General features: G+C 35.4%; 1 protein-coding gene across 1 annotated transcript in view; it reads right to left on the bottom strand.

Moving 5' to 3' along the window:
- Positions 1-22,910, bottom strand: part of ABCA13 (ATP binding cassette subfamily A member 13) — a 170,353-nt gene that overhangs the window by 124,285 nt on the left and 23,158 nt on the right. The window contains exons 10-18 of the mRNA XM_066545835.1: positions 22,090-22,289; positions 15,483-20,192; positions 14,216-14,322; positions 12,262-12,380; positions 10,807-10,979; positions 9,535-9,611; positions 9,189-9,310; positions 6,477-6,671; positions 4,511-4,675 (exon numbers count right to left, since the gene is read on the bottom strand). Of these exons, the coding sequence (XP_066401932.1) occupies positions 4,511-4,675; positions 6,477-6,671; positions 9,189-9,310; positions 9,535-9,611; positions 10,807-10,979; positions 12,262-12,380; positions 14,216-14,322; positions 15,483-20,192; positions 22,090-22,289 (5,868 nt within the window). The remainder of the gene's footprint in view (positions 1-4,510; positions 4,676-6,476; positions 6,672-9,188; positions 9,311-9,534; positions 9,612-10,806; positions 10,980-12,261; positions 12,381-14,215; positions 14,323-15,482; positions 20,193-22,089; positions 22,290-22,910) is intronic.

Genomic DNA, 22,910 nt, shown 5'->3' with positions numbered 1-22,910 from the left:
TCAATTTTCAAAGTAATACAGCACTTTACATAAAGACATAATCACAGACAGTTTGGAAATTGCGCTGTTAGAAACAGTTTATCCTGATCAATGCACTTATTGAAGTGCCAGGTGCTTCTTTAGTAATCCTAGAGGAATATTAGTAAGTGTTGCTTAAAACTCAGTGTTAGCTGCTCCCAAAATCTTACTTTTAGCATACAGTTTCAGCACAGAGGAAAGTAAATAAGTAATACCCATATTTCATAATAAAATCATGCACAGCCCTTGAATGAATCTGCTGGCATGGACTTCACTGGAGAAATAAACTTTATTTATGCACAATGCTGTATAAAATTGGTTATGAATCTTTATTAGTGACTATTTGCACTAGAGGGATAAATGAGGCTTATTTCAGTCAAAGAGCACAAACGTACTAATTAATTCCAGTTCCAATCAAAATAATTTGAAACTGAAATAATGAATATTTATGCGGTAAGCTGCCACTAACAGGCTGGATCTACTTACTGTCTTTCAATTAAATATCCATTGACTCAAAAAAATACGTTTCTTAAAATTTGGCTTTGATAAAGTATGAGGAATATATAGTATGGCTCTCACCAAAATAAAAAAAAGAGTTATCTTTGATCTAGTTTAAACTGTACAAAGTAGGGCTGTAATCAAGACTGATAAATCCAAACAACCAGCCTCTCCTACAAACTAATCATTTAAACAAGCCACTGTAGCAAAGTCATGGAAGAGGAAAGCTGGTATGGAAGATTAAAAGGTTATCTGGAACTGAATTTTCAAATGGAGGCAAAACCTTCATAGCATAGGAGCTTCTGACCTAATAGAACAGCTGTATGCCAAAAAACATTATTAGTAAAAACAAATTCACGTGGAATAGAAATACCAGTTATTAATAAAAAGAGACTTCAAAGTCATACTGGGCTACAGAGCTTGCAAAAAATAAATCTAAAATACATTCTGAATCATTATATTAGAGAGAAAGAGAGAGAAAAAATAATGCAATTTTCTGGAAAACTACAAGGAGCTTAAAGATAATTCAAAATTTGATGAAACCATAGGGCTAAAGGCAATAAATTCAGACAAATAGATAATCCTAATTCTTGGGAAAAAACATAAACAGAACAAAGTCTTTTTCATCTTGAAATTGACAGAATCAGGGGAATAATAGCAAAATTGCTGATTTGATTAAACAGTTTTCAGAAGCCTATCAAATTTAGATGGCACTATTTGAAAAGTACAAAAATCATGTATACTCAAGAATGAGAAGTATAATGATCCAGGAAATAATGGATATCTGTTTCTGATGTTTATTAGAGCAAGATATACAGTGAAATTTAAGGGGAGAACATTAAAGACAAAAAATATTTGAGAAGTAAAATTTAATGCATTCTCAAGTTATCATGCCTGACCAACACAACACATTTACGTGGGAGGGCAATTCCTTTCTCAACAAAATGTTACCAGTTGACTCATGTTTAGGAGAACTCTAGCAACCAATTAATGTTCATGCTCCAGAAAATATTAAGCATCAATTAATCAAACCGATTAATCAGACGATTAATAGCGGGGGAAAAAATGGCGTTAAGACAATATTGCAGGGAGCCTGTTAACAGGCAAGAAAGCACAGGATTACAAAGAAGTTGTTAGTGTTTTTCCTGTGAGTCCTGAAAGAAGCAAATTGCTTACATTTGCCTATCATTTAATATTGGAAGGCATTGCAGGAGAAAAGAAGATGAGAACCCAGTGTGGCAAAAAAACATATGCCTAATTCAAAGCAAGTTGAATAGAAAGATAACCAGTACAAAATCTTATTTATCAACTGAAATAATGAGATGTTGCTATAAAATGGAGGTCATCTCAGTATATCACTTATCCTTAATCATCTAAGAGACAGAACTGTGCGCAGCTTATGAAAAAGTTGAATGCAAGTTTAGGAAAGTCATTTTAGTAGGCATAAACAAGAATGAGCAGGCTACAAGAGTCATCAGTTGTAATTCTCCTCAAACACTGCACACATTTCTTCTTCCAGGCATTCAGGATTAGCCTTAAACCAGCATGCAAAAACAATGCTAGGCTGTCTTAAGCAACTGAGAGCCTGATAGAAAAAGCTAAAGCAAAAAACAGAGAAGTTAAAAATGCCACAGAACATTTTTGATATAAGAATAAACATAGTAGCCACAAATAAACCTAAGTCAGAATTTTGTTCATTTAAAACCCCAACAGGTTGTTCTACAATGATAGGTTCAACAGGGAATTTGTTCAAGTTAGTGGAAGGATTACAGAGTGAGGCCACCTCTCACAATTAACAGCATTTAGCAACTCAGGAAGTCCCCTGCAGCTTATGTGTTGATGAGTGACAAGCATCCAAAATATTAGGTATGAAAATATAAGTGAATAATTTCAAACAGCAAAACACAAGCAAAAATCATTATTGAAACCAGCAGTGTTTTTCTTCAGGGAGTTATCCATTCACTCAGTGTTTTTAAAAGTAGAACCTGGCACCATATTCCAGTTAATACTGATAGATTTTACATCATCTTTTTATTAAAATACATGTACCTTTTCAATTCTACTTCACATTTTACAGATATATTGAAGTTATTTCTTCCTTTCCAGTTTTTCTTTCAGACAGAAATCCATGTTGATTAGTATGCATAGTTGACAATTACTTTATTACCTCTTTCATTATAGAAGTATTTTTTAATTAGCTTCAATGTCTTTCTGACAAAGGTCAACATATTTTACCCCAAAAACATTTACATTCTTTATCTGATAATCTTTCAATATCACTGAAATACTTTGCTCTTGGTAATCATGAAAACAAAAATCCATAAGGATGGGCTCTTTTGGAAATTGAAGAAAACATTTAAGGAGGGAAGTGTATAAGCAATATATGCACTTCAGGGGAGCACTTATTCAATAGTACATGTTTGGTCACCATAGAAAAGAAGCAAAAAATAATCAATAATTAACACTTATTGCAAAGTATAAAAATTATTGGAAAATATAAAAATTATTGGAAAGTATAAAAAATCATTTAAAGAAAAAAAAAGGAAACTTCTACTAGTCATCAAAATTAAAAAAAAAGTTATGGAGACAGAAGAGCCCTTGAAATCAAAAATGTAACTTATTAATAAAAGGCACTGATTATTTTAATCTTCCACAAATTATTAGGTGACCAATAAGCCCCAGCAATTTCACAAGTTAAAGGGATTTAGCAAAACATTAGAAAATAAAGATTGTGTGAAAAAAAAGTGATCAAAAAGGGTTAGAAGTAAAAAAGAACAAAAATTATTCCAAGGTTAAATCTATGGTAAATTATGGGATAATGGGGGAGGCCATCGAGCATAGCTTAAAACTGTGAGCAGAGGGCCCTCTGCTGTTCCATTTGTTCCTTTGCAAACTTTTTTTGAGCAGCACCTTTTGAGAGGTTCTTCTATCAAATAAGGAACTTCGGGGTTTTAGTCCATAAGGAATATTTCATTTGCTGGAAGGAAAGTCTGACACAAATGGAGCTAGTTTAAGGAAAGTAGAAAAAAATGCAAATGTCTGGTGAAAGTCACCATTAATTGCGGCAGCCAAAGAGCTACCCCAAAAAGAGAGGCTCAAAACTGATAGATGCACCACAGCAGCATTTTTCAACATGTCTCTATCACACCGATTAGAAGTTCTTGAAAAATGCATCACTAAGGAAAATAGTACTTAGGGCAGGGTTTACTCTGTACTCTAGCAATAAACCAGATTGCACCATCAATCACTATGGGATCTTTCAGAGGTTTGCAATTTTAAAACAGATTCAATCCTCAGGTTTCCACAAAGGACAACAAACCCAAAGAGTAATGCCATGAGGGTCAGCATGTCTTCCTATGGAATTGGAACCCACTTAGAGACAGAAATCCTTCTGATGATTCATTTAACACTAGATCCACCAGCGTGCTAGCTGTGCATACAGCAACTGCCCTTAAAGGCAGAGACAAAAGAAATACCCTCACTCACACCTCATGCCACTTTTTATAATGTCAAGCAGAGCCATCACAAAAACCCCTTAGGTGACATGAACAGAAACACAAGGCAGATAGAAGAACTGCACATGCTCTCTTGAACTCATATTCCTTAAAAAAGCAAAGATATTTCTTGTTAAAAAAGTGATGGTCTGCTCTTAAAAAACAAACAAAAACACACTATTAGCAGAAAACACCTGCCTAGCTATCTCCAAATCACAGAGTGATAATGTTAGTCAGTTGACAAACACTGAGGTAACTTAGACTAGAATCTCATAAATTAAGAAAAAAAGAGATGACAGAAACATCACAACACTAGTTTTAGAATTACCAGACTGCTTGAAAGAGACAAAATGAATCTTCCTAGTATTTATGGACTATTCTTAGCATTCCCTACTTTCTAGGAAATAATTTCTATTAGTGTGCCTCCTTCCTAAGCACATATCCTTACCTAATCACCTCACAAGGGGAATTAATTTTGCATATTGAAATCTTACACATACCTGCTGCAATGCAGAGATGTCAAGCACACCAATATTTTGAATTCCTTGGAGGAACACTGGAAGATTTTCCATGACATGTTGGACTTTATTGAGAAGTGAACTGATACTAGAAACCACATCCAGTAGTAGATTTAATACATTGCCTACCTCAGGTGGTATTTGGACCTTGGAAAAGAAGGAAAAAAAAACACAACAGGAAATTCCAGTTAGAAACAAATGTTAACCTTTCAATGAAGCGTGCAAAATATTCAGTCTTTTTCTAAAACTGATAATACAATGTTCCTACAAACCATGTTTAACAAAACTCCTTTTGATATAACTCCCCGGTTACTCTCAGATTAAGCTGAAGAGAAGTTCTCCGTAATTTAATGTTAGATCTGGCTTTTGACAAAACAGAAATTAATATTCAGAAAACATGTTTACAACTGCCAAGTTGAAGAGAGCTTTCCAACCCAAGATGCTAATGGGATCTGCAACATTCTATCCTTTTAGAATTCAGTGTTAATAAAAACTTTTCTTTTACCACTTTAAAAATGTTCAATGCAATAATTTCATATTTTAAAAACAATTTGTAAGTTAAATTAAATTTAGAAACCACTTTTATTGCTTAATATAACCCCTAAAGTAACTAACTTTCCTGCCACACTCTTCCTGTCTTTGAATTTTTCATGCCGAAAATAATTGTGTGCATTTTATTACCTACTTGACCTAAGTTCAATTGGCTGTTTGCTATTTCCACCATGCAAATTTGTCATTATGGATTTTCTCTCTGTTCCCTTTGCTTTTGGGGATTAGTTAGATGATATAATACAAACTGATTCATTGTTACCTGTCTATGCAAAATAATAAAACCAATATAATCTCATTATATAGTTTCAGTGCTCCCTCTGATTATATATTTTATCCACCTTTGTCTTCCTACTATAATGTCTGTACTTGATTTTCTTCTCAGTCTACACAGTTAAGAGAAAAAACTGAAAGACGCCCATTTAAAAAAAAATCTTATTTTGTTAAAAAAGTAGTGAACTTCCATCATAATTTAGGATGAGCTGACAATATTTTTTACTCTTTGCTAGAATTTGATTAGGTGTCTGTAGAGTTCAGTAGAAACACTCATCAGAATAAGCACTGGTTTATTTTATTCTATTTTTTTTCCCTAGGTTTGCAGATAATTCAGGAAGTAAAGTCTTTTCTTTCCCCTCAGGCATCTTTACCCACAATGGGAAATTGTCTTGTTTTTAAAATTTGATATCTGTCTGCTTAACTGAGCATGCAGCATCCAGAATAAAACATGAATCATACAGAATACAACCAGAGTCCTATGGCTTTAGAACAAGCCATTCTTCCTCACAATGTTATAAGGATATTTCAGCTATTCATGCTCACATTTTATGTTCTGTCAATCAATTACTCCCAAAAGAACTGAACTAAATGTCTTCTAACTACCCCATTCAATAATTCTGCTCTTACAGATAAAACCATTATCTCACTGAATATCCACGCTAGATTCCAGATTATCTACACTTATACAGATAACACAGTTGTGCTGTAGACACCTCCATCCACAGTGCTATGAATTCTTCCTAGAAAATAGTTTTGTCATTCTTGTGATGCGAGCACCTATGCTGGTTTTAGTTCAAATATTGTCAGATCAGTCTTCCAGTCTTACAAATAATGAAGTGACTAATTGCATGAACTGCAAACTCTGCTAAAGATTATTAAAACAATGTCTTTGACCTCCTGTGTTTTTTGCAAAGCTTTTGTAATTAACTCCTCAGTGATAATTTTCTTGAGGAGGCATCTATCAGACCTATTTTTCAACTGCTCTATTTGGGGAGCAAAACAAAGACAAAAAGTACCATATGTCTTCTGTTTGCTTTCATGGAGAAAGAACATCTGAAGAAAAAACATAATTATTAATCTATCTACCTGTATGTTTCATATTACCTTCCAAAAAAAATCTTACCTGGTAAATGATGTGACGGACATTCAAATTTTGTATAATCAATACAAACATAGTATACAAGTCCAGTGCTGGTAAAGAGCATAATTCTTCCACTACCAGGGAAGTTCTATTGTTTTCAGGGAGCTCTAGCAGCAGGCTAAGTACTTCTTCATCACATCTTCCAGTTAAAGCTACCACAAAGGCACTGTAAAGAACCTATCACAATATATGTGTATTAAAAAATTTTCTCTCTGAAATGCATCACTTTTTTTATAGTCAATAAGGTGAAAATTTGTGTCACAGTAACATGATAATTTGCAGGCACCAACAGACCTGAAATAATAAACCATACAGCTTTATATCAGATTGCTATGTTCCTACTTTATGCTCCTTGTACATATAAAAAGATGAAGTATATTTGTTATAAGGATTTGCTTTCAATTTTTCACAGGTCAATCATTCATTCCTGAGCATTCATACCATAAGCAGGCATATTTACAATGCTGAGTATACTCCTTCTAGCAGATATACACCTCTGCTGCAGAAACACCTGAAGATCAAAATCTAGGTGTGTGAATCACTAACATGAAACAAAATGGTCTTTCCTTATTTCAAAGGACACAAATGAACACTTGGGGATGCCTATGTGGCATAATATCTACTCTGAGCCAGCTCACATTTCTCAGTTAAACACTGCTTAAAGTATTATTTAATAGCAGATAAAGGGACAAATGCCTAAGCAGACCCTGGGTGAGACTATAATAAAACATTCTTGGATAATGGTTTGAAGTGCTTGAAGCCCAGGTATCTCAGGAGCTCTTAGCTACCCTTTCTCAACAAGTCCAGAAAAATTGCAAGTGTTTTAGGAGCCTTTAGGAGCCACAGAACAGGGCTCCATTGTACTGCTTAGGACAAAATCTGCCTCTACTACCTCCACTGAATGCACCTCTTGCTGCTAGCAGCACCCAGTCAGGGAGAGGATATGCAAGACAGTCAGGATATGCAATTTAACTCTTTAATTCCTATGAACATTTTATTTTTCAACTTAATAATTAGATTTTTTGATTTTTATTCTGGAACAGAATTTTTCCTTTGTGATTCTACAAGGTTTTCTATGTATTTAAAGATTCACTTTTTTGTGTGTGCATTCAAGGAACACAATACCAACATAATTCTGCAAGCAGCGTAAGATGATACTGATTTGGACTTCTTGCTGGGGAGGAAGTTTGACTGTGATGCAACTGGAAATTTATTTCAAATGTGCCTCAAATCTATATCACCATTTCAGTGCAGTTTTAACACATTCTATGTTTTATCCCCTGGGTTAAGTTCCTCTGAAATTTCCTTGCAGCTTTCTGAGGGCCAGAGCTAATCCACACTCAGTAAATGAACGCTTATAGTCTTCAGGTTACAGGTTTTAAGTGATTTCAAGTCATTTCATCACTTGGCAATGAGCATGGCCAGCACAAAACATTGTGGCAGAAATTATGGGTAAATAAAATAAGCACAAAAAATTCCCAGGGTTACTCTTACTGTTCCAGAGGAAAGCACAGTAGTAGTATATAATCACAGAAATATAGGGCTACAATGGGCCTATAGCTATCATTAGGTTATCAGACAGTGGCTTTATAGACAATAAACATAATGGGCATGCCTAAAATACAGCTCTAGAAAGTACTTGTGCAGCTTTCATAATTAGTAAGAGACACGGGCCTTTAATGCTCCAGTTGGACTGGGGGAGGATTTAAGCACTAAGCAAACAAAAAATTCTTTACCATTATCCAAATGTGAGATGTGTGTATATATCTAAGCTCTACATAAGACTGGCAAAAAGTAATGATGGAAAGTAATTTGACAATTCAGCTAATTAGCATTATTATTCCAAAGGATCAAAGGTGCACTGAATCCCATTTAACTGAATTGCTTTCAGATGATTTCTCTCGTTACCATTTAGTGGTACCACAATAACAAGCTAACAATAAAGGCAGTCACACTGCCACAGAAGCAAAAGAACAAATCATCTATAAGTAGTTATGATGGTCTGAAATGCCTTTTTAATGCTGCACTTTTCACGAACAGAGCTTGAGGCGGTTTCTGCAAGCGGAGCATCACTGACACCCAGTGGCTGCTTGACTGAGCTGATCAATTTTCATCAAATGTACCCCCAGCTCTTCAACAGACACAGCAGAGAGAACCTGTTAGGTAGCTGGCATTTCTCATGATTTCGACTGATCACTGGGATCACAGGAAAAAAGCAATGGTCCTTTCCCTCAGAAAATTACTCAAAAGTCAACATCTCAAAGTGAAAGTAAAGCAATACTGTGGTAAAACAATGTAAGAACAGTGAGGAACAGACAAAGGAATTTTTAAAAAATATATACATAAGACAACTCCATACCACAAGGAGCAGAGGTGGTAAGATACAAAATGATATCTCCAGAAACCCTCATCTTTTCCACAATACCAAGACAGCAAAGCTCCAATTCTGCATCAGCACAAGAGGGTAAAACATTGCTGAAAGTAATGAAGCAGTGCCATTTAGACCAGAGGAATAGCACTACTATAAACTGACCTCTTAATGCATCACAATATTACTTTAAAGTCCTAAAACTCCCAAAGTATTTCATGTAGAAATATTAGATTCTACACAAACAACATGATTTGTTTTGCTTCAGCTGGCACACCATGCTATAGATTAACCCACTAATTTGACACCTCTTTTTGATCTTTTACCTCTGAATGAGAGACACTGGCTTCCAAAAGGGTATTGACAGTTTCTTCAGAAATATTGACAGAAGAAACAATATCCAGCCTCAACTGAGTAATATTCTGCACAAGTTCTTTGACTTTCACATCTGGAAGAGAAAGAAAATAGTAGCAACAGCACCAAATTTATTAATTAGATTTCCTACAGATTGTATCCTTTCAATTCAATTCACTGTGCGTGACAAAATTGCCTTATGTCAATAGTAGGAGTGTAGTAATAAATAGTATCCCTTTGAAGTTGGAAAAAAAAAAGAAACCGTTATTTTCCTACAAAATTACACTTATAGAAAAAGTGAAGAAAACTGTAACCCACCATTCACAAGATTAAAATTGTTGAAGAAAGCCGCCGCTGGGTTTTCTGACAATTGTAGCTCCAAATTTTCAGTCACCCTGGAATGATAGCCTTAGTTTCACAAGGTATCAGAACCAAGTCATTAGCATTTCTATGTATAAAGACAAACATGAACAGTGAAACAGGACTAAAAGAGGCAATAGGGTCCCCACTGTGCTCTTTGTGCACACATTGTGCACACAGTCAGCACCTCTGCAGACCTTCTCATGCAGCATTTACATGGTGCAGTGGTCATCATATTTCATGCCTAAATGAGGCTGCATATGTAGAGATACACGTGTGCAACTCTACATATATACATATGTAGAGATAGATTCCCATAATGGCTAAGGGCCCTAGCAAACAGTAGCTTATAGAGAAGGACAGGTCTAGCAATATCTCACTTCCATGTTTCTCACTGAACATACATTTTAAAAACCTAGAAATACAAATCACTGCAGTTCAGGATGAAAAGAAATCTATCTAACTATAATTTAAGTAATAAAGTGTATGCACTCATTAGATATGGTTTTCTCTTCAAAAGTGGACATGAGCCCATGGTGTTTAGGAGCAGCATCTAGGCTCAAGTTCTTCTGTATTATTATTGTAATTCACAGACACCATTCAAGCCTGTTATGAAAACAATCCAACAGTCAAACCAGTATAGCAATAATTATAACGTTATCTACTTCTAGCTGATTGCAAATTTGAAACACTCTGTAGTAGCAGCTTTACCTAAAATCTAATGGCTTTCACCATGCAAATAACTATGAGAAGTTGTTTGGACTTCAATCCCATCAGTTTACAATCGCACTACTGTATTTTTAACTCTTTGAACTGCTGAACTGATCTGAATGCTTAATATTTCACAAAAAGATATTCAGATTTTGAGAGGAAAAGCTATATCAAAAGAGCTATAAATAAAAAAATTTGGTATCAAAATTTTGACCTAACTTGAGTCACAGGAAATTGAAAACTTTCTTAGTTGTGATCCAAAGCATTCGGCTGGTGGAGCAGCAAGATCTGCTGCAAGTTCTTGGCAAAAAAATTGAAGGGTTTTTAGGAATATTCAGTTATTCTAAATTACTTAAATAATTTCTATATTTTATCCACTCAGTTTGAAGTTAAATTAACAAAGCTTAAAAAGACAGTATCTCTCCTGTAATCACTTAGTTTAGAACACAGACATATGCACAGAATAACATCACTAATGATGAGGAACCATTTGAGGTACCAAAATGTGAAAGGCTTTACATTTGCAGTCGTCTCTGGACATTCCCCAACATTAGCTGGCATTCACAGCTGTCACTGCTGGTATTCTGCAAGGCTCCCACAAAGCTCTCCAAAGCATTGGAAAGTTTTTGGTTTATATATACCATACTCTCACAATCTCCCTTGTTGAAAGCGGTCAAGTATCTTCCAACATCCTGCAGAACACAGTGATCACATGGTTAGTAAATTCATGAAATTGTGTTACAGCTAGAAGTGGCAGCTCTCAGCAACTAGATGATTTGTAGCTTCAAATGAGAATTTGGGTAAAATAATATTCTTGTAGTTATTGTATGATTAACCGAAACTGGAATAAATGTTTTCAAGAAGCAAGGAATTTTCAAATATTTGAGTTTTGGAGACAATCAGATTGGGAATTTGAACTAGCCTGTCATGGACAGTCATCAACCAATAGAAATGCCAGCCTTTTAAAATTTGTTTCAAAATTAAATGAGCTGTTCTTTTTCCTTTTTTTATTTTAGTCTGACCATTTTATCTTTTCCACTTGTTTTGAACATCTGTTTTGATTCAACAATCCAAATCTGGATCCTCATACTCAAAGTTTTTCACGTATTATGCTCTGCATAGTATGCACTTCTATGTTTTCTGCTGAATATTTACAATGTTAATTTTGCAAAGCTTTTAATATTTTCAGAAGTAGGTCATAGAAGGGTGGTGACTACACAACACATTTGGCCTGCAAAAGTCTGCTTTGAGTGATGCCGCTTGTCATGTGCTTAACACATTGCTGTTCATATCAGAAAAATGTCCAGGTAGACACAGCAGAAGAGCTATTTAATAAAGAGAAGACAGATTCTATACTAAAAAGTATGACTTTAGTATTTTATCTGTGTACAGCACACTTGCCTGTTTACACACATGTGTGCTACCCAAAGACCTGCTTTCAACTCTGGATGAGCCTCTATATGCCAAATATTACTCTCACCTGCTAGCAATGTCATGTTAAAGAAAAACAGACTGAACCCAACTGGTAATCATAACTGTTATTTTAGCCTTAATTATTCTGGCTAAGAAGTTTATTTGTTACTCACTTAATTTCACAAATGTTCCTGTGAAGATTTTAAAGTATAAATATACTATAACTCATTAAATTAGCAGAATGATGGAATTTAAGAAATTAAAAATGGGCTGCTGTTTGACATTGATTGACAATCCAACTATCCTAGTTATAGGATTTCTAATAATTCAATGTCATACTTTGTAAAGCTCACCAATGCTTATTTAAGGACTATCTTCTGGGTATCTCTATCAAAATTATCAGAGCTATACCTATTTAAACCTCAGGTTTGTATAGCCACTGCGGAGACTTGTCATTCAGACAGTGGGGAAAAAAGGAAACTTTCATTTTTCTGAAGTTTCAGTTTCTGAAGTTTAATGCATGCTGTAAAGTACACTTGTAGGTGAGGGAATCATTCAGACCTGATAATGATCTTGAACCACAGCAATCCCTTCAAAGACAGCGAAGAGCAAGTGACTCATTAATCCATCTTTACACTTGGAAATGGCACAGAAAATGTTGCTAAAGACAATGGGTTCTTCTGTAAGAGAAAATGTCCAGATTTAATCAGATAAAAAACCAACTTGAAATCAAATTTAAAGTTGGCCAACAAGTAAGGGAGAGAAATTTTGTTAAAAGGAAGGAACATTTGATGTGCTAAGGCACAGAGAAATATTTCTAAGTAAATGTATGTATAATTTCTGAGGACAAGAAAGGCTGGTTTGATTCAATTTCAGTTAGTCTTCTCCTTTACATTTTTATGATCAGGAATAAGAGCATCCCTACCTGCTACAGAACCAGAGAAGACCATTTCCTTTTTGCTCTTCATGAGCAAGAGCTCATGACTGTGAGAAGCTGAGTATATTAACCACATCTATCTTTTCCTCGGGCAGGCTCCCCTGATGCTATTTCCCTCTAGGAACACCTGGGTGTTAGTAACCCTCCAGTGAGCAGTAACTTTCAAGCCCAAACTACAAGGGGAGGAAAACAGCATTACATAGGTATTAACCATATCTTGGGATAATGAAACCATACAGGGTGATAGTATTACCCCCTGGTCATCCATGGAGAGTCTTTCTCCCCAAGCTTGCAGCCACCATATCCTTGGAAAAAGCCTCCTTTCTGCTGTCTGCAGTGGGTTTGTACATGGGATAGTAGTGAAGGAATTTGACTTGACTGCTGCATTCTCTTTCAATATCAAGGCAATTTTTTGAACTATGTTTTTTTTTTCCCTTAAGTTTGTTTCTTAAGTCAAGTAGGAAGAATAATAAACATTAAACACTGCTTCTAAAACAAGCAAACCTTGATCTTGGTCATAGAAGTAATAAAATACTGTTCTTCAAATCAAACCAAATCAAGCAGTTTTCATTTTTTCTCATTAGGTTTCATAATATTTTCTGTAACAAATGAAACATTTTGAAACATTTCCACAAACAGAGGATTGAAATGACAATGACAGAAATTTAGTTCCCTAATCTCAGTTCTCTCAATAAAAAGACTGTTCTTCAGAGGTCAAGGACAGAACACAGGAACCTGGCTACACAATTGCAGTATCACTTATCCTAGCTCAACAGCACTACTGTTTTACTCTTTGGAAATACATCCCTCACAGGAGAGTGGAGAAGACAGTCAAAACTGGGTTGTAATCACATCTTACACTCTTTTGGAAATTAATTTGGCATAAGACATTACAGATTTTGTCCCTTGCCCTAGAAGGGCAGGTTAATGTCTCCTAATTGCTCTTTACAAACAATTCGGGGCATAGTTGGCTAAAATATGAGCTCTGAAAATCACTGGCTTTTGTTTCCCAAAGAAATAATATTATGAATTTATACTCAGGTCAATATCTATATTGAAAGGTTTTAGCCTTTCTTAAATGCACAACTTGGGAGCATATACATAAGGAATAAAACAAGGTAACACATTAAAATTTGAACAATTTGTTGAAGGTGAAGGTTTTCAGCTACAGGTAGCCAATTCACTGGTGTGACAAGGCCAGAAGTGAGAGGCTACTTCCCTTAAATACTTGCCCCATTCTTCCTTACTGTCAAATACACACTACCCTGTGGCAAGTCTGCCTCATTAAAAAAAACCCTGTGACCTGACTCAGCTCACTAGCTGAGGAGGAGCAGCAAGCTTCCTGCTTTCCCTGGGATTTTAAGTCTACATGAACACTCCAGAAAGGAATGTTTCTTTTGTGTGATCTGTATCAGATTTCTTCATGTGCCTCTGTTGGTTTAATTTCCAGGCATCAGTATGCTTGGTGTGCTTGGCATCACCCAAATTACCTTATTTGTACAAAAGTTTGCTTAGAGTAAAGCCTTAACTTAACAGCACTAACACATAGGTCCTAGAGTCACTACTGTGGCAACCAACCTGAAAAGATTTTGAGAATATTCAAAATGGTAAATTGTAATTTCTGCAATAGTACGACACTATCAGGGTATAAACGTTCCTGAAGAATGTTGCAGATTTTAGATGCTCTGTAGAAATATCAATAAGAAAACATTATTTTCATTCCAAGGGTATACCACAGAAAAATTTCAAGAAGTGACAATGCACAAATACAGTCTTCAATGAACCACTCAAGGATTTCAGTATTAACAGTTATTACATTTGTTTGAACTATTTCAAAATCAGAATATAATACTTCCATGTTAAAAAACATACCCTAGGAGTGCAAGAAAACACCTTCACAAAATAAGCAAAATCATAATAGCTTCAGAAATACTAAGAGGCCACAGAATAGGTTGACTTGATGGTAAAGAGCAGATAACCAGCATGTAGGGAAAATAAACCACTTTTCTAGCACTTGCTTTTGATATTTTTCAACAGATTAGGTTAATACTTGGCCCTGATGGACAATGGTTTCATGTATCAACTTTACAATGCCATTTCTCAGCTGGTTTATGTCAGCAGGGCCAGTAGCTCCACCAGCAAGATACCCTAGAGCTGTTTGGAGCAACCAACTTGTGTCTCATTCAATTTTGTTTAAATGCAGCAAATGCAGACCAGCAGCCTTTTTATTAAGTAAACCATCAGTAAATCTGAAGCGGTTTCCTCTGCTCCTGAATTATATCTGATCTGAGTAATCAGGCAAATATGACTGTGGACTCAAGATTCCTTTAGACACTGCATTTATTAAACTGAACAACTTAACTCAATAGCCATAAGACATCAACAAATTTAAGTTAAAGAAACTTTGTATAGCTCTATTTAGATGTAGGAAAACACCTCCACTCATGTCACAAAGAATTAGCCCAAGCATTCCTTAACATTTAGTTCCAAAGGCAAAAATGACTGCTGCCTACCAATTAAGTGGGGGCTCAGTATTCAGACTTGTAAGGATTTTAAAACACAAGTATCTTCAAATAATTGTTTCTATAATAGCTCCAAAGAAACCAATTCAAGTATCAACACATATGGCTAAAGACATATTGTAGACATAAGCTAAACACAATAATCTAGTCCATACAATGTGTTCTGATACCAAATACAGCTGGTCTGAACAACATAAGTTGGAACAAATCTGAAATGAAACACTAATTAACTTAATAAAATTTTGATTGAGCTGTTCATAAACAGAGAGCCCTTCTGTCATTTTCAGCACACTTCCCAAAATGAGTACATGGAAAACACTTACCTCAGTTCTGCCATTACATCCTTATGCAAATTCATTAATAAGAGTTTTATTTTATCCCTGTCATGTTCTGCAGTGGACTGAAATATTATTTGCAAAATCTCTTCCATGATCTCCAGAGTTCTGCTTTGGGACTGAGTAGAAGTGTCTCTATACAGTGCATTATGAAAAAATGAATCAATAAAGTCAACTTTATGAAGCTCAGTATTGTTTGTATGCAAAGTTTCTTCTACAACATCAAGATCAGCAATTATGTGAAGGAGGCTGTTCAGCAAAACTGAAACAGCAGGGTGAGTATTATTCAATTTCTCTTTGATAAAATGACTGTCCCCAAACCACATACCAGTATAGTCCTTCTTAGGCTTATTTTGAAATAGCTCCAGAAAGAAAATAATATTTTTGACTGCCAGGAGTAGGTCATTTGATGAACTTTCATTAGTCATAAGGAGAATTAGACCACACATTATTTTAGAATAATTTTTATCGTTACACTCACATAGAATGATATTCACAATGTCTTGTAGATCTTCAAAATTTCTTGATATGGCTTCTACAGACAATGTCTTAAACTGCTTTAGTGAAACATCAGGAGCCATTGAAGAGGACTGTCCAGTGGCCAACTTTAGTAATTGAAACCCTTGATCTACCACCACAAGTAAGTGTCTAACACTAAAATTCACCAATAAATTTTCTATGCTTGTAACTACGGGAAATAAGAAGTTCTCAAAGTTGTCAGTTATATTGATGTTCCCACTTAAAGTTGATATTGTCATAAGCATTGTATGTGTCTGGTTTCCAACAGATGAGAGCGTCATTAAATGCTGAAGTACAGAAAGAAAAGAAAGAACAGCTTCAGTATTCAGGAGTCTGGAAACTTCACTGGTCATATTCTTAACATTAATAAGAACATTCTTAAGTGATGGTCTTGACTCTCTGTTCCAGCTTAGGCCACCATAAAGATTATCCAGCTGTTCAAGAAGCCTTTTGGCCATCTCTATTTCTGATACTGAAATGCTGCCCAGAGTTTCTATGATTTGTAAAGCCATTTGGCTCTTTGGTGTGGAGGAACAATTGATTGCATGTGTATTATTCACCTGCAGTGGCACAGCATAAAGGGATAGCTCATTCCAAAAATCTAGCAGCTCTTTGAGAACTGAGCTATTTATATGATGGAGCTCAGAAAACTTCAAAATTATAGAGTTCCATTCTTTAATCTGATGAAAAAAGCAAGTCAGATTACGAATTATATCGATCTGAAGGTCCTCCATAGAACAACTGAAACTGTCATCCAAAGCGATGAGTTTAAGCTCCTTAATGACTTCAATGACTGCATTGTAATGAAGAGTAGAATTGGCATGCACCATGTCACAAGGTTTAACAGTGCTATCACTCTGAGGTGTTGCTGTTGTGAGAGTCCAGCAGAATGCTGCAGAAAAACAAACAAAGGCCTCTCCAGGTTCATCAGAGGTGTCTGCCAACATCTCCAGCAATGTTAGAAGATCTTCTACTTGGTTAGAGAGCTCCTCATCAGTAAACATTGGCATTTTTTCTTCCTGAGTTAGTATGAAAGCATATATTTCCGTTAATGCTTCTGTAACATTTCCATGAGCCAATCTTTCTGTAAGGCTGATGACATCAAAGAGGAGGTTGAACACATCTTCTGTGTTGTAGAGCTCATCATGTTCAAAAAGCTGTGTTATTTGGCGTACACCAGTCAGGTTCCAGTAACATGATATGTTCTCAAATGCATCCCACCAGTCTGTTAAGATACCTAACCCAGAGTTCTCAAGGTTAAAAGGTTTGATATTTTTAAAGAAACTTTCTAGGTTCTCCTGGATCTGTTTGAATCTACTTATCAAAAACTCAACATCCATGTTTCTCATGATTTGTACCAAGGCAACCATGTGATTTAGAAGCTCCTTTTCATCTCTTAATGGAAAGTCAACAAAAGTAGGTGACTTGAAAAGTTCAAGTGCCTTCCTTACCAGTTCAATATTCAGACCTGCTGTTTCTATCAGTTTCTGAGGAAATGTTTTATGTTCATTCTGCAAGTTTGAGTCAAGTTTTCCAATCATATATTGAAAGAACTCCATCAGCAAACTCCTATTTTTCCCATGCAAGAAAGGTTCAATCTCATTGTCCAGATGAGAGGAGCTGTTTTCTTGGAAGTCAAAAGTTTTATTTTTCAGAAGACTTTGGATTTCTGACAAGAGTTCCACTGATATAAGAGAAATGTGGTGAAAAGGATTAAGGAGCATTCTTGAAGTTCGGTTGAAACCACGGGTCGACTGACTAAAACGGGTCTTATTTGACATATACAATGAGCTCCCAACTAAATCACTGATAACGGTTTGTATTTGCTCTCCAGAATCATTTAAAAGTTTAAAAATAAATTCAAGCACATTTATGTCATGTTTGACATAAAGATCGGGGAGAATAAATTTCAAAGTTTTTGCTATGATATTGAAATAAACACTTGCACAAATCACATTAGAACCACCTAGGGAACATTCAGGGAGTGTCAAATTAAAAACCAAATTAACGAAGTCCATCACATTCATTAGCTTAGCATCTGTCTCAGCATTTCCCAGAGATTGCAGAAGAAATAAAATATGTTTTGCACTTTCAAGGTGGGAAGGTGACTTGTTTTCTTCAGTGTGATTACTTAATCCATATATCCACATGTTACAATCCTCTGCTTCATCCATTATACTATGAAAGTTTAGAAAGGAGTTAAGAAGAGATGAAAAATTTGTTTGCAAGTAGCTTATGTCTTTCAGACTATTACCCAAAATTAGTTTGGTAATATTCTGGAAAATGCTGATACAAGCCATATATTTGTCTTGAGGTACACTTTTTAAAAAAGCAGATGTGGCATTTATCTCAGTGAGAATAATTTCAAGTTCCTCTTGGGAGAGCTTAAGAATAGTAGAAAGGGAATTTTCAATGGAAAATACACCAGCACTCATATCTTCTCCCTCAGATGCTCCTGAGATGAAAGCATCTAGCCAAGAATTCAAAAACTCTTCATTAACAATCTTCAGTATAGATTTCTGAATTTTAGTTATCACAGCTCCTATTGTCTCTAAAACACTTTCTAAACAGCTATCTTTAAGCAAGTTTGTGAGCTCAAATGCATTGTTAATTACACTTTGAAAATTAACAAGGAAAGCCTCAAAATCTTTCAAGTCATTTAAATTGCCATGTTCCTGAAAAACAGCTTTTAAAAGCTTCATTGCTGCTCCTGTAGCTTCAACAATAGCCATAGCTGTATTATTGCACAGTTCATCTTGAGTTACATTTAAAAGGTTTTCAGAGAGATATGCCAAATCATCTCTTAGGCAGACAAAAAAGGTTGAATTCAAATTTAAGATTTCCGATGCTTCTTCAAAAATCTCAGTCCATGCCTGAAGCCATGTAAAAGTGCAGTGCAAAGCAGAAGGCACGCTTACCTTATCTCCCCAGTTTGTTACATCAGACAGGACACTGTCCAATGGAAGCAGAAGTAAGTCATAAACCTCTGCTGAATACTCTACTGAACTCATGTTTGCTAGATAGAAATCAGTGCATCCATTATTTACCAGGCAATCTGGAGGGAGATCAAGAAACTCTTCCAAATAACATAAGACAGCTGTTTGCAGCTCTTCATCTATAAATAAAGTTTTAAGGCTGCTCAGAATGTCATAAACAACTTGTATATCTTTTTTTCCATTCTGTGCAAGAAACTGTGCTTGAAACTCTGTATAGTTGTAAATTAATAGTAATTTTTCACAGAGAGATTTACTGGTGAGATTCCAGAGAAGATCAAAAGTTTCAAACAGGAAATCAAAAACTAGTTCCTTATTTTGCAAATCATGCCATACTTGAGAAGATGACATACTTTTTGAAGCCTCATAAAGAAGTTTTAACAGAGTGTTATTGCTCTTAATATTTAAAACCAGATCATCCTTCTGGTACAGAGAGAAAATTTTTGGAACAAGTGAGGCCACAATAGTACTGTTTAATTTTTGGATATTTTTGAGGAAATCATGCACGATTTCTCCTAATTCTTGTACCTTATACGTAAAAGTTGGATTGGAGAGCAATAAAGAAGAGGTATTACTCACTCCAGGAATTGTGCTAAATGAGACATTGACATGATCACCAGACAATGATCCAACTTCATAGAGATTTCTTCGAAAGTGTTCACTAAAATGTTTTAAATGGTCCAAAGCAGTAATATTTAACTCTGGCCAATCAGTCAGGATCTTTTTGAGCAACACCGTAGTTCTGTTATAGATTTTATTCTCTGTAATGGAAGATAAAATTCTAGATAGGGTCTCAATTACCTCTGCCTCTTCTACTTGACTCAGAGAAAGCCTAGAATCTAGTTCATGGAGTACAATTTCCACAATAGGCCAGAAAAGTTCTGTCTTCATTTTTGTCCAAATGCTCTGAAGAGGCTGGAAATTTTTTTGCAGGTCATTATGGAGTCCAGAAACTGCAAGTGAGAAATTGGTGGCAGATTCCCTCCCCTCAGCAAAATTTTTTACCCATATAATTGCATTATTCAAGGCATTTTCAATTAGAGACTTGTCTGAAGAAACTGAGAAATCAAACATTATAATCTTTTCTATGACTTCTACAAGGTGAAAAAGATGATCCATTTTGTTTTCATCAGAAATCCTTAAGTTTTCTTCTGTCTTCAAAAACTCTTTGAAAGACGTCAAAATCCTGAAAAATTAATCAATTGTGAGGTTTTTTTCTTGTTAGTTATCTAGCAGGCAGCCAAGGTTTTTTAACTATATATTATTTAAATTTTAGAATCTAGGTTTATTTACTTAATTCAAGGAAATTCCAAATATAATTTAAATAGCAGTCACAAATTAACCACAAAATCTGAATTAGCAAAACTTGACAATTGTTTTGGGTTTCAAAAAATATGGAAAAAAAACTCTACTGGAAAGTCATAACCTCATTCAAATCAAAACCTGAATGCAGGCAGCAGTTAAAGAATTGTGCATTTATCAGTACTTATAATCAAGCTTGGAAGCCAGAGAGTCCAATACCTTTGAGTGCATCACATTTTCAGCTGCCGAAAAGAACAAAGATTTCATGTTCCACAGACTAACTATTTTACAGAAAGGAATGTGTCAATAAAATCGATCAAAACATCTAATTTTCCATAAATTCTAAATAATTTTTTGTTTTCTCATAATTATTGAAAGTTAAAACATTCCAACTGACTGCCTGGTAGCTGAACACTGTTATTTTAGTATCTACAAAAACGTGAAATCACAGTGAAAATTGGAATGCACCCTCTGATGTTTCTATTGTGTCAGTATTATTTGTCAAAAGAAAAAACAACTACTAGCTCTGTAAGATTGGTCAAGAGGAGGTGCATGGAAAAAAGAGTCTTTGAATGTAGAGGCCTCAGGCTGAAAATATCTTCTCCTTAAATATATTTCCTTTCTCTCCAGACTCTGCAATCAACAGAGGTAGAGCACAAAAACATTGTGTGCTGCAAACAAAAGGATAAAACTGCTAAAAAATACATTGTTGTTGCTTACAACTGCAGCAGCACAGCAGTTTCCTTTTATAAATTAGAACCAAATTTCAAAACACCCTACTAAATTTTTAAACAATTTGACTGCAATCTCTCTCTTACTAATTGATAAGGGAATCTCTCTCTTACTAGTTGACAAGTAATTACAAGCAATGAGAAATTGAGGTCAATATTATAACTCCTGGAAGCAATGCAAGTCATTCCATATTTGGAATTTCCTTTCTAACATGCCACTGGAAAGAGGGAAATATCAGTTCCTGTGCTCTGCCATAGACCTTTCTTGAGCCTCTGCCAACTCTGACAAACATAATCTCCCTTTATGTACAGCTTAACTCCTCTGTAGAACCTTCCAGAGCAGGAATATTTGAACAGCTTGACAAAGCATATCATTCCTAATAAGTCCAGGGCTTGCAGCCAAATCTTCACACATAAAGTGTTTACATTTGCATTGTCATGAACCAAACAGAGAACTTGAAACTGTAAAGAAAGCTCAAAAACATCAAAAGAAATCACAGAGTGCCCTAGATGAGATTGCAAATTACATATGTACAACTAATTCTATATGCTTAAAATTCTGTTTTCCATAGGCTGTAGCTGTTGATGAAGGCTTCTGTTACAAGATCCCCTGCACAACTGGGCTGACCTCTACAATAAAAATTCTAAATATTTCAGATGCGCCGGACTTGCTATACATGAGAAGTACTACTGTGTCACACCAACTACTTGTGGGAATTCAACTTTGTTTGCAGAACATATAAGATAACAAATTCATGTCCTAGTTCAAAATGCCAATTATCCACAGCTGCTGATTCCTGTGAGTCCTGATCATGTAGTAGTCATGTCCTCTGCTGAACCTGTAGGAAGCTACATTCTGAAGCCCTTAATTTCTTTTCCAGAATATGTAAGGATCAGCACAATTATTTGACTGTATACAGGGTTTTGAACTACAGAATAAAAAATAAAATCACAAAACAGACAAAAGCAGAAATCAAATGCAAAGTAAAACGAATATTCAGGTTGATCTCATTTTATAAGACAAGTTTCAGAAAGATAAGTATAACTTACCAATGAGATGGAACATATCCTTCTGAAAAATAGGCATCTGATTTCTCATTCCATTGCTGGATCAGGGTATTTATCTCTGAAAAAAGTTTTCTGTCTTCCCTGTCATCTAGAAATTGAGATATTAAATCAGCCACGATTCTGCTAAGTTCCAAAAGGAAATTTTGAGAGAGACTGCTGCTGTCGAGCCATTGCTCAAGTACCTAGTGGATTGAATGCAAAACAGAACATCTCATTAATCAAAGCTTTCTTACTTAGGCAGTACACAGAATTTGCATGTCGTTAAAAAATTCACACAATCAACAATGATACCAAAATTTCTCCCTGATAACCTGTCTAGACTCTGAAATTACTGACGTGACAAACTTGACTTTTAATACAGTTTTGACTGACATGCAAGTGAGCAATGTAACAGGCTACAGCACACAAACAACTGACATCCTATGTGGTGCTGATCTTGTCTAAAGACCCAGGAAAGGAAAAAAGATGAACTGAGGCTGAAATCAACCAAAAGCTGACCTCCACCACCAATTACTCAGGCTTCTTTTACCAGACTTCTGCCTACACTGCCAATATGATGGAAGATAGCAGCCTTAACATTTTTGGAACCCCATAACACAGCAATGATGAAGAAGCCTGCATGCTTCCCAATGTGTAGTCCAGAAATAAGTATAAAAAGGCCTGGCTAAAACTACTGACTGCTCTCCTTTTCTTCACCATTACTTTTCTTTTAAATATCAAGTGAATATAACTGATTTACTCTAAGAGATATTCTGTTCACCAAGATAATTCACAGTGGCCAGCAGCTTACAAATTTCTGGTTC

Source organism: Molothrus aeneus, chromosome 1, assembly GCF_037042795.1.
Source record: "Molothrus aeneus isolate 106 chromosome 1, BPBGC_Maene_1.0, whole genome shotgun sequence".
In the NCBI taxonomy this organism is placed as follows: domain Eukaryota; kingdom Metazoa; phylum Chordata; class Aves; order Passeriformes; family Icteridae; genus Molothrus; species Molothrus aeneus.
This window is presented reverse-complemented; position numbering and strand designations above follow the sequence as displayed.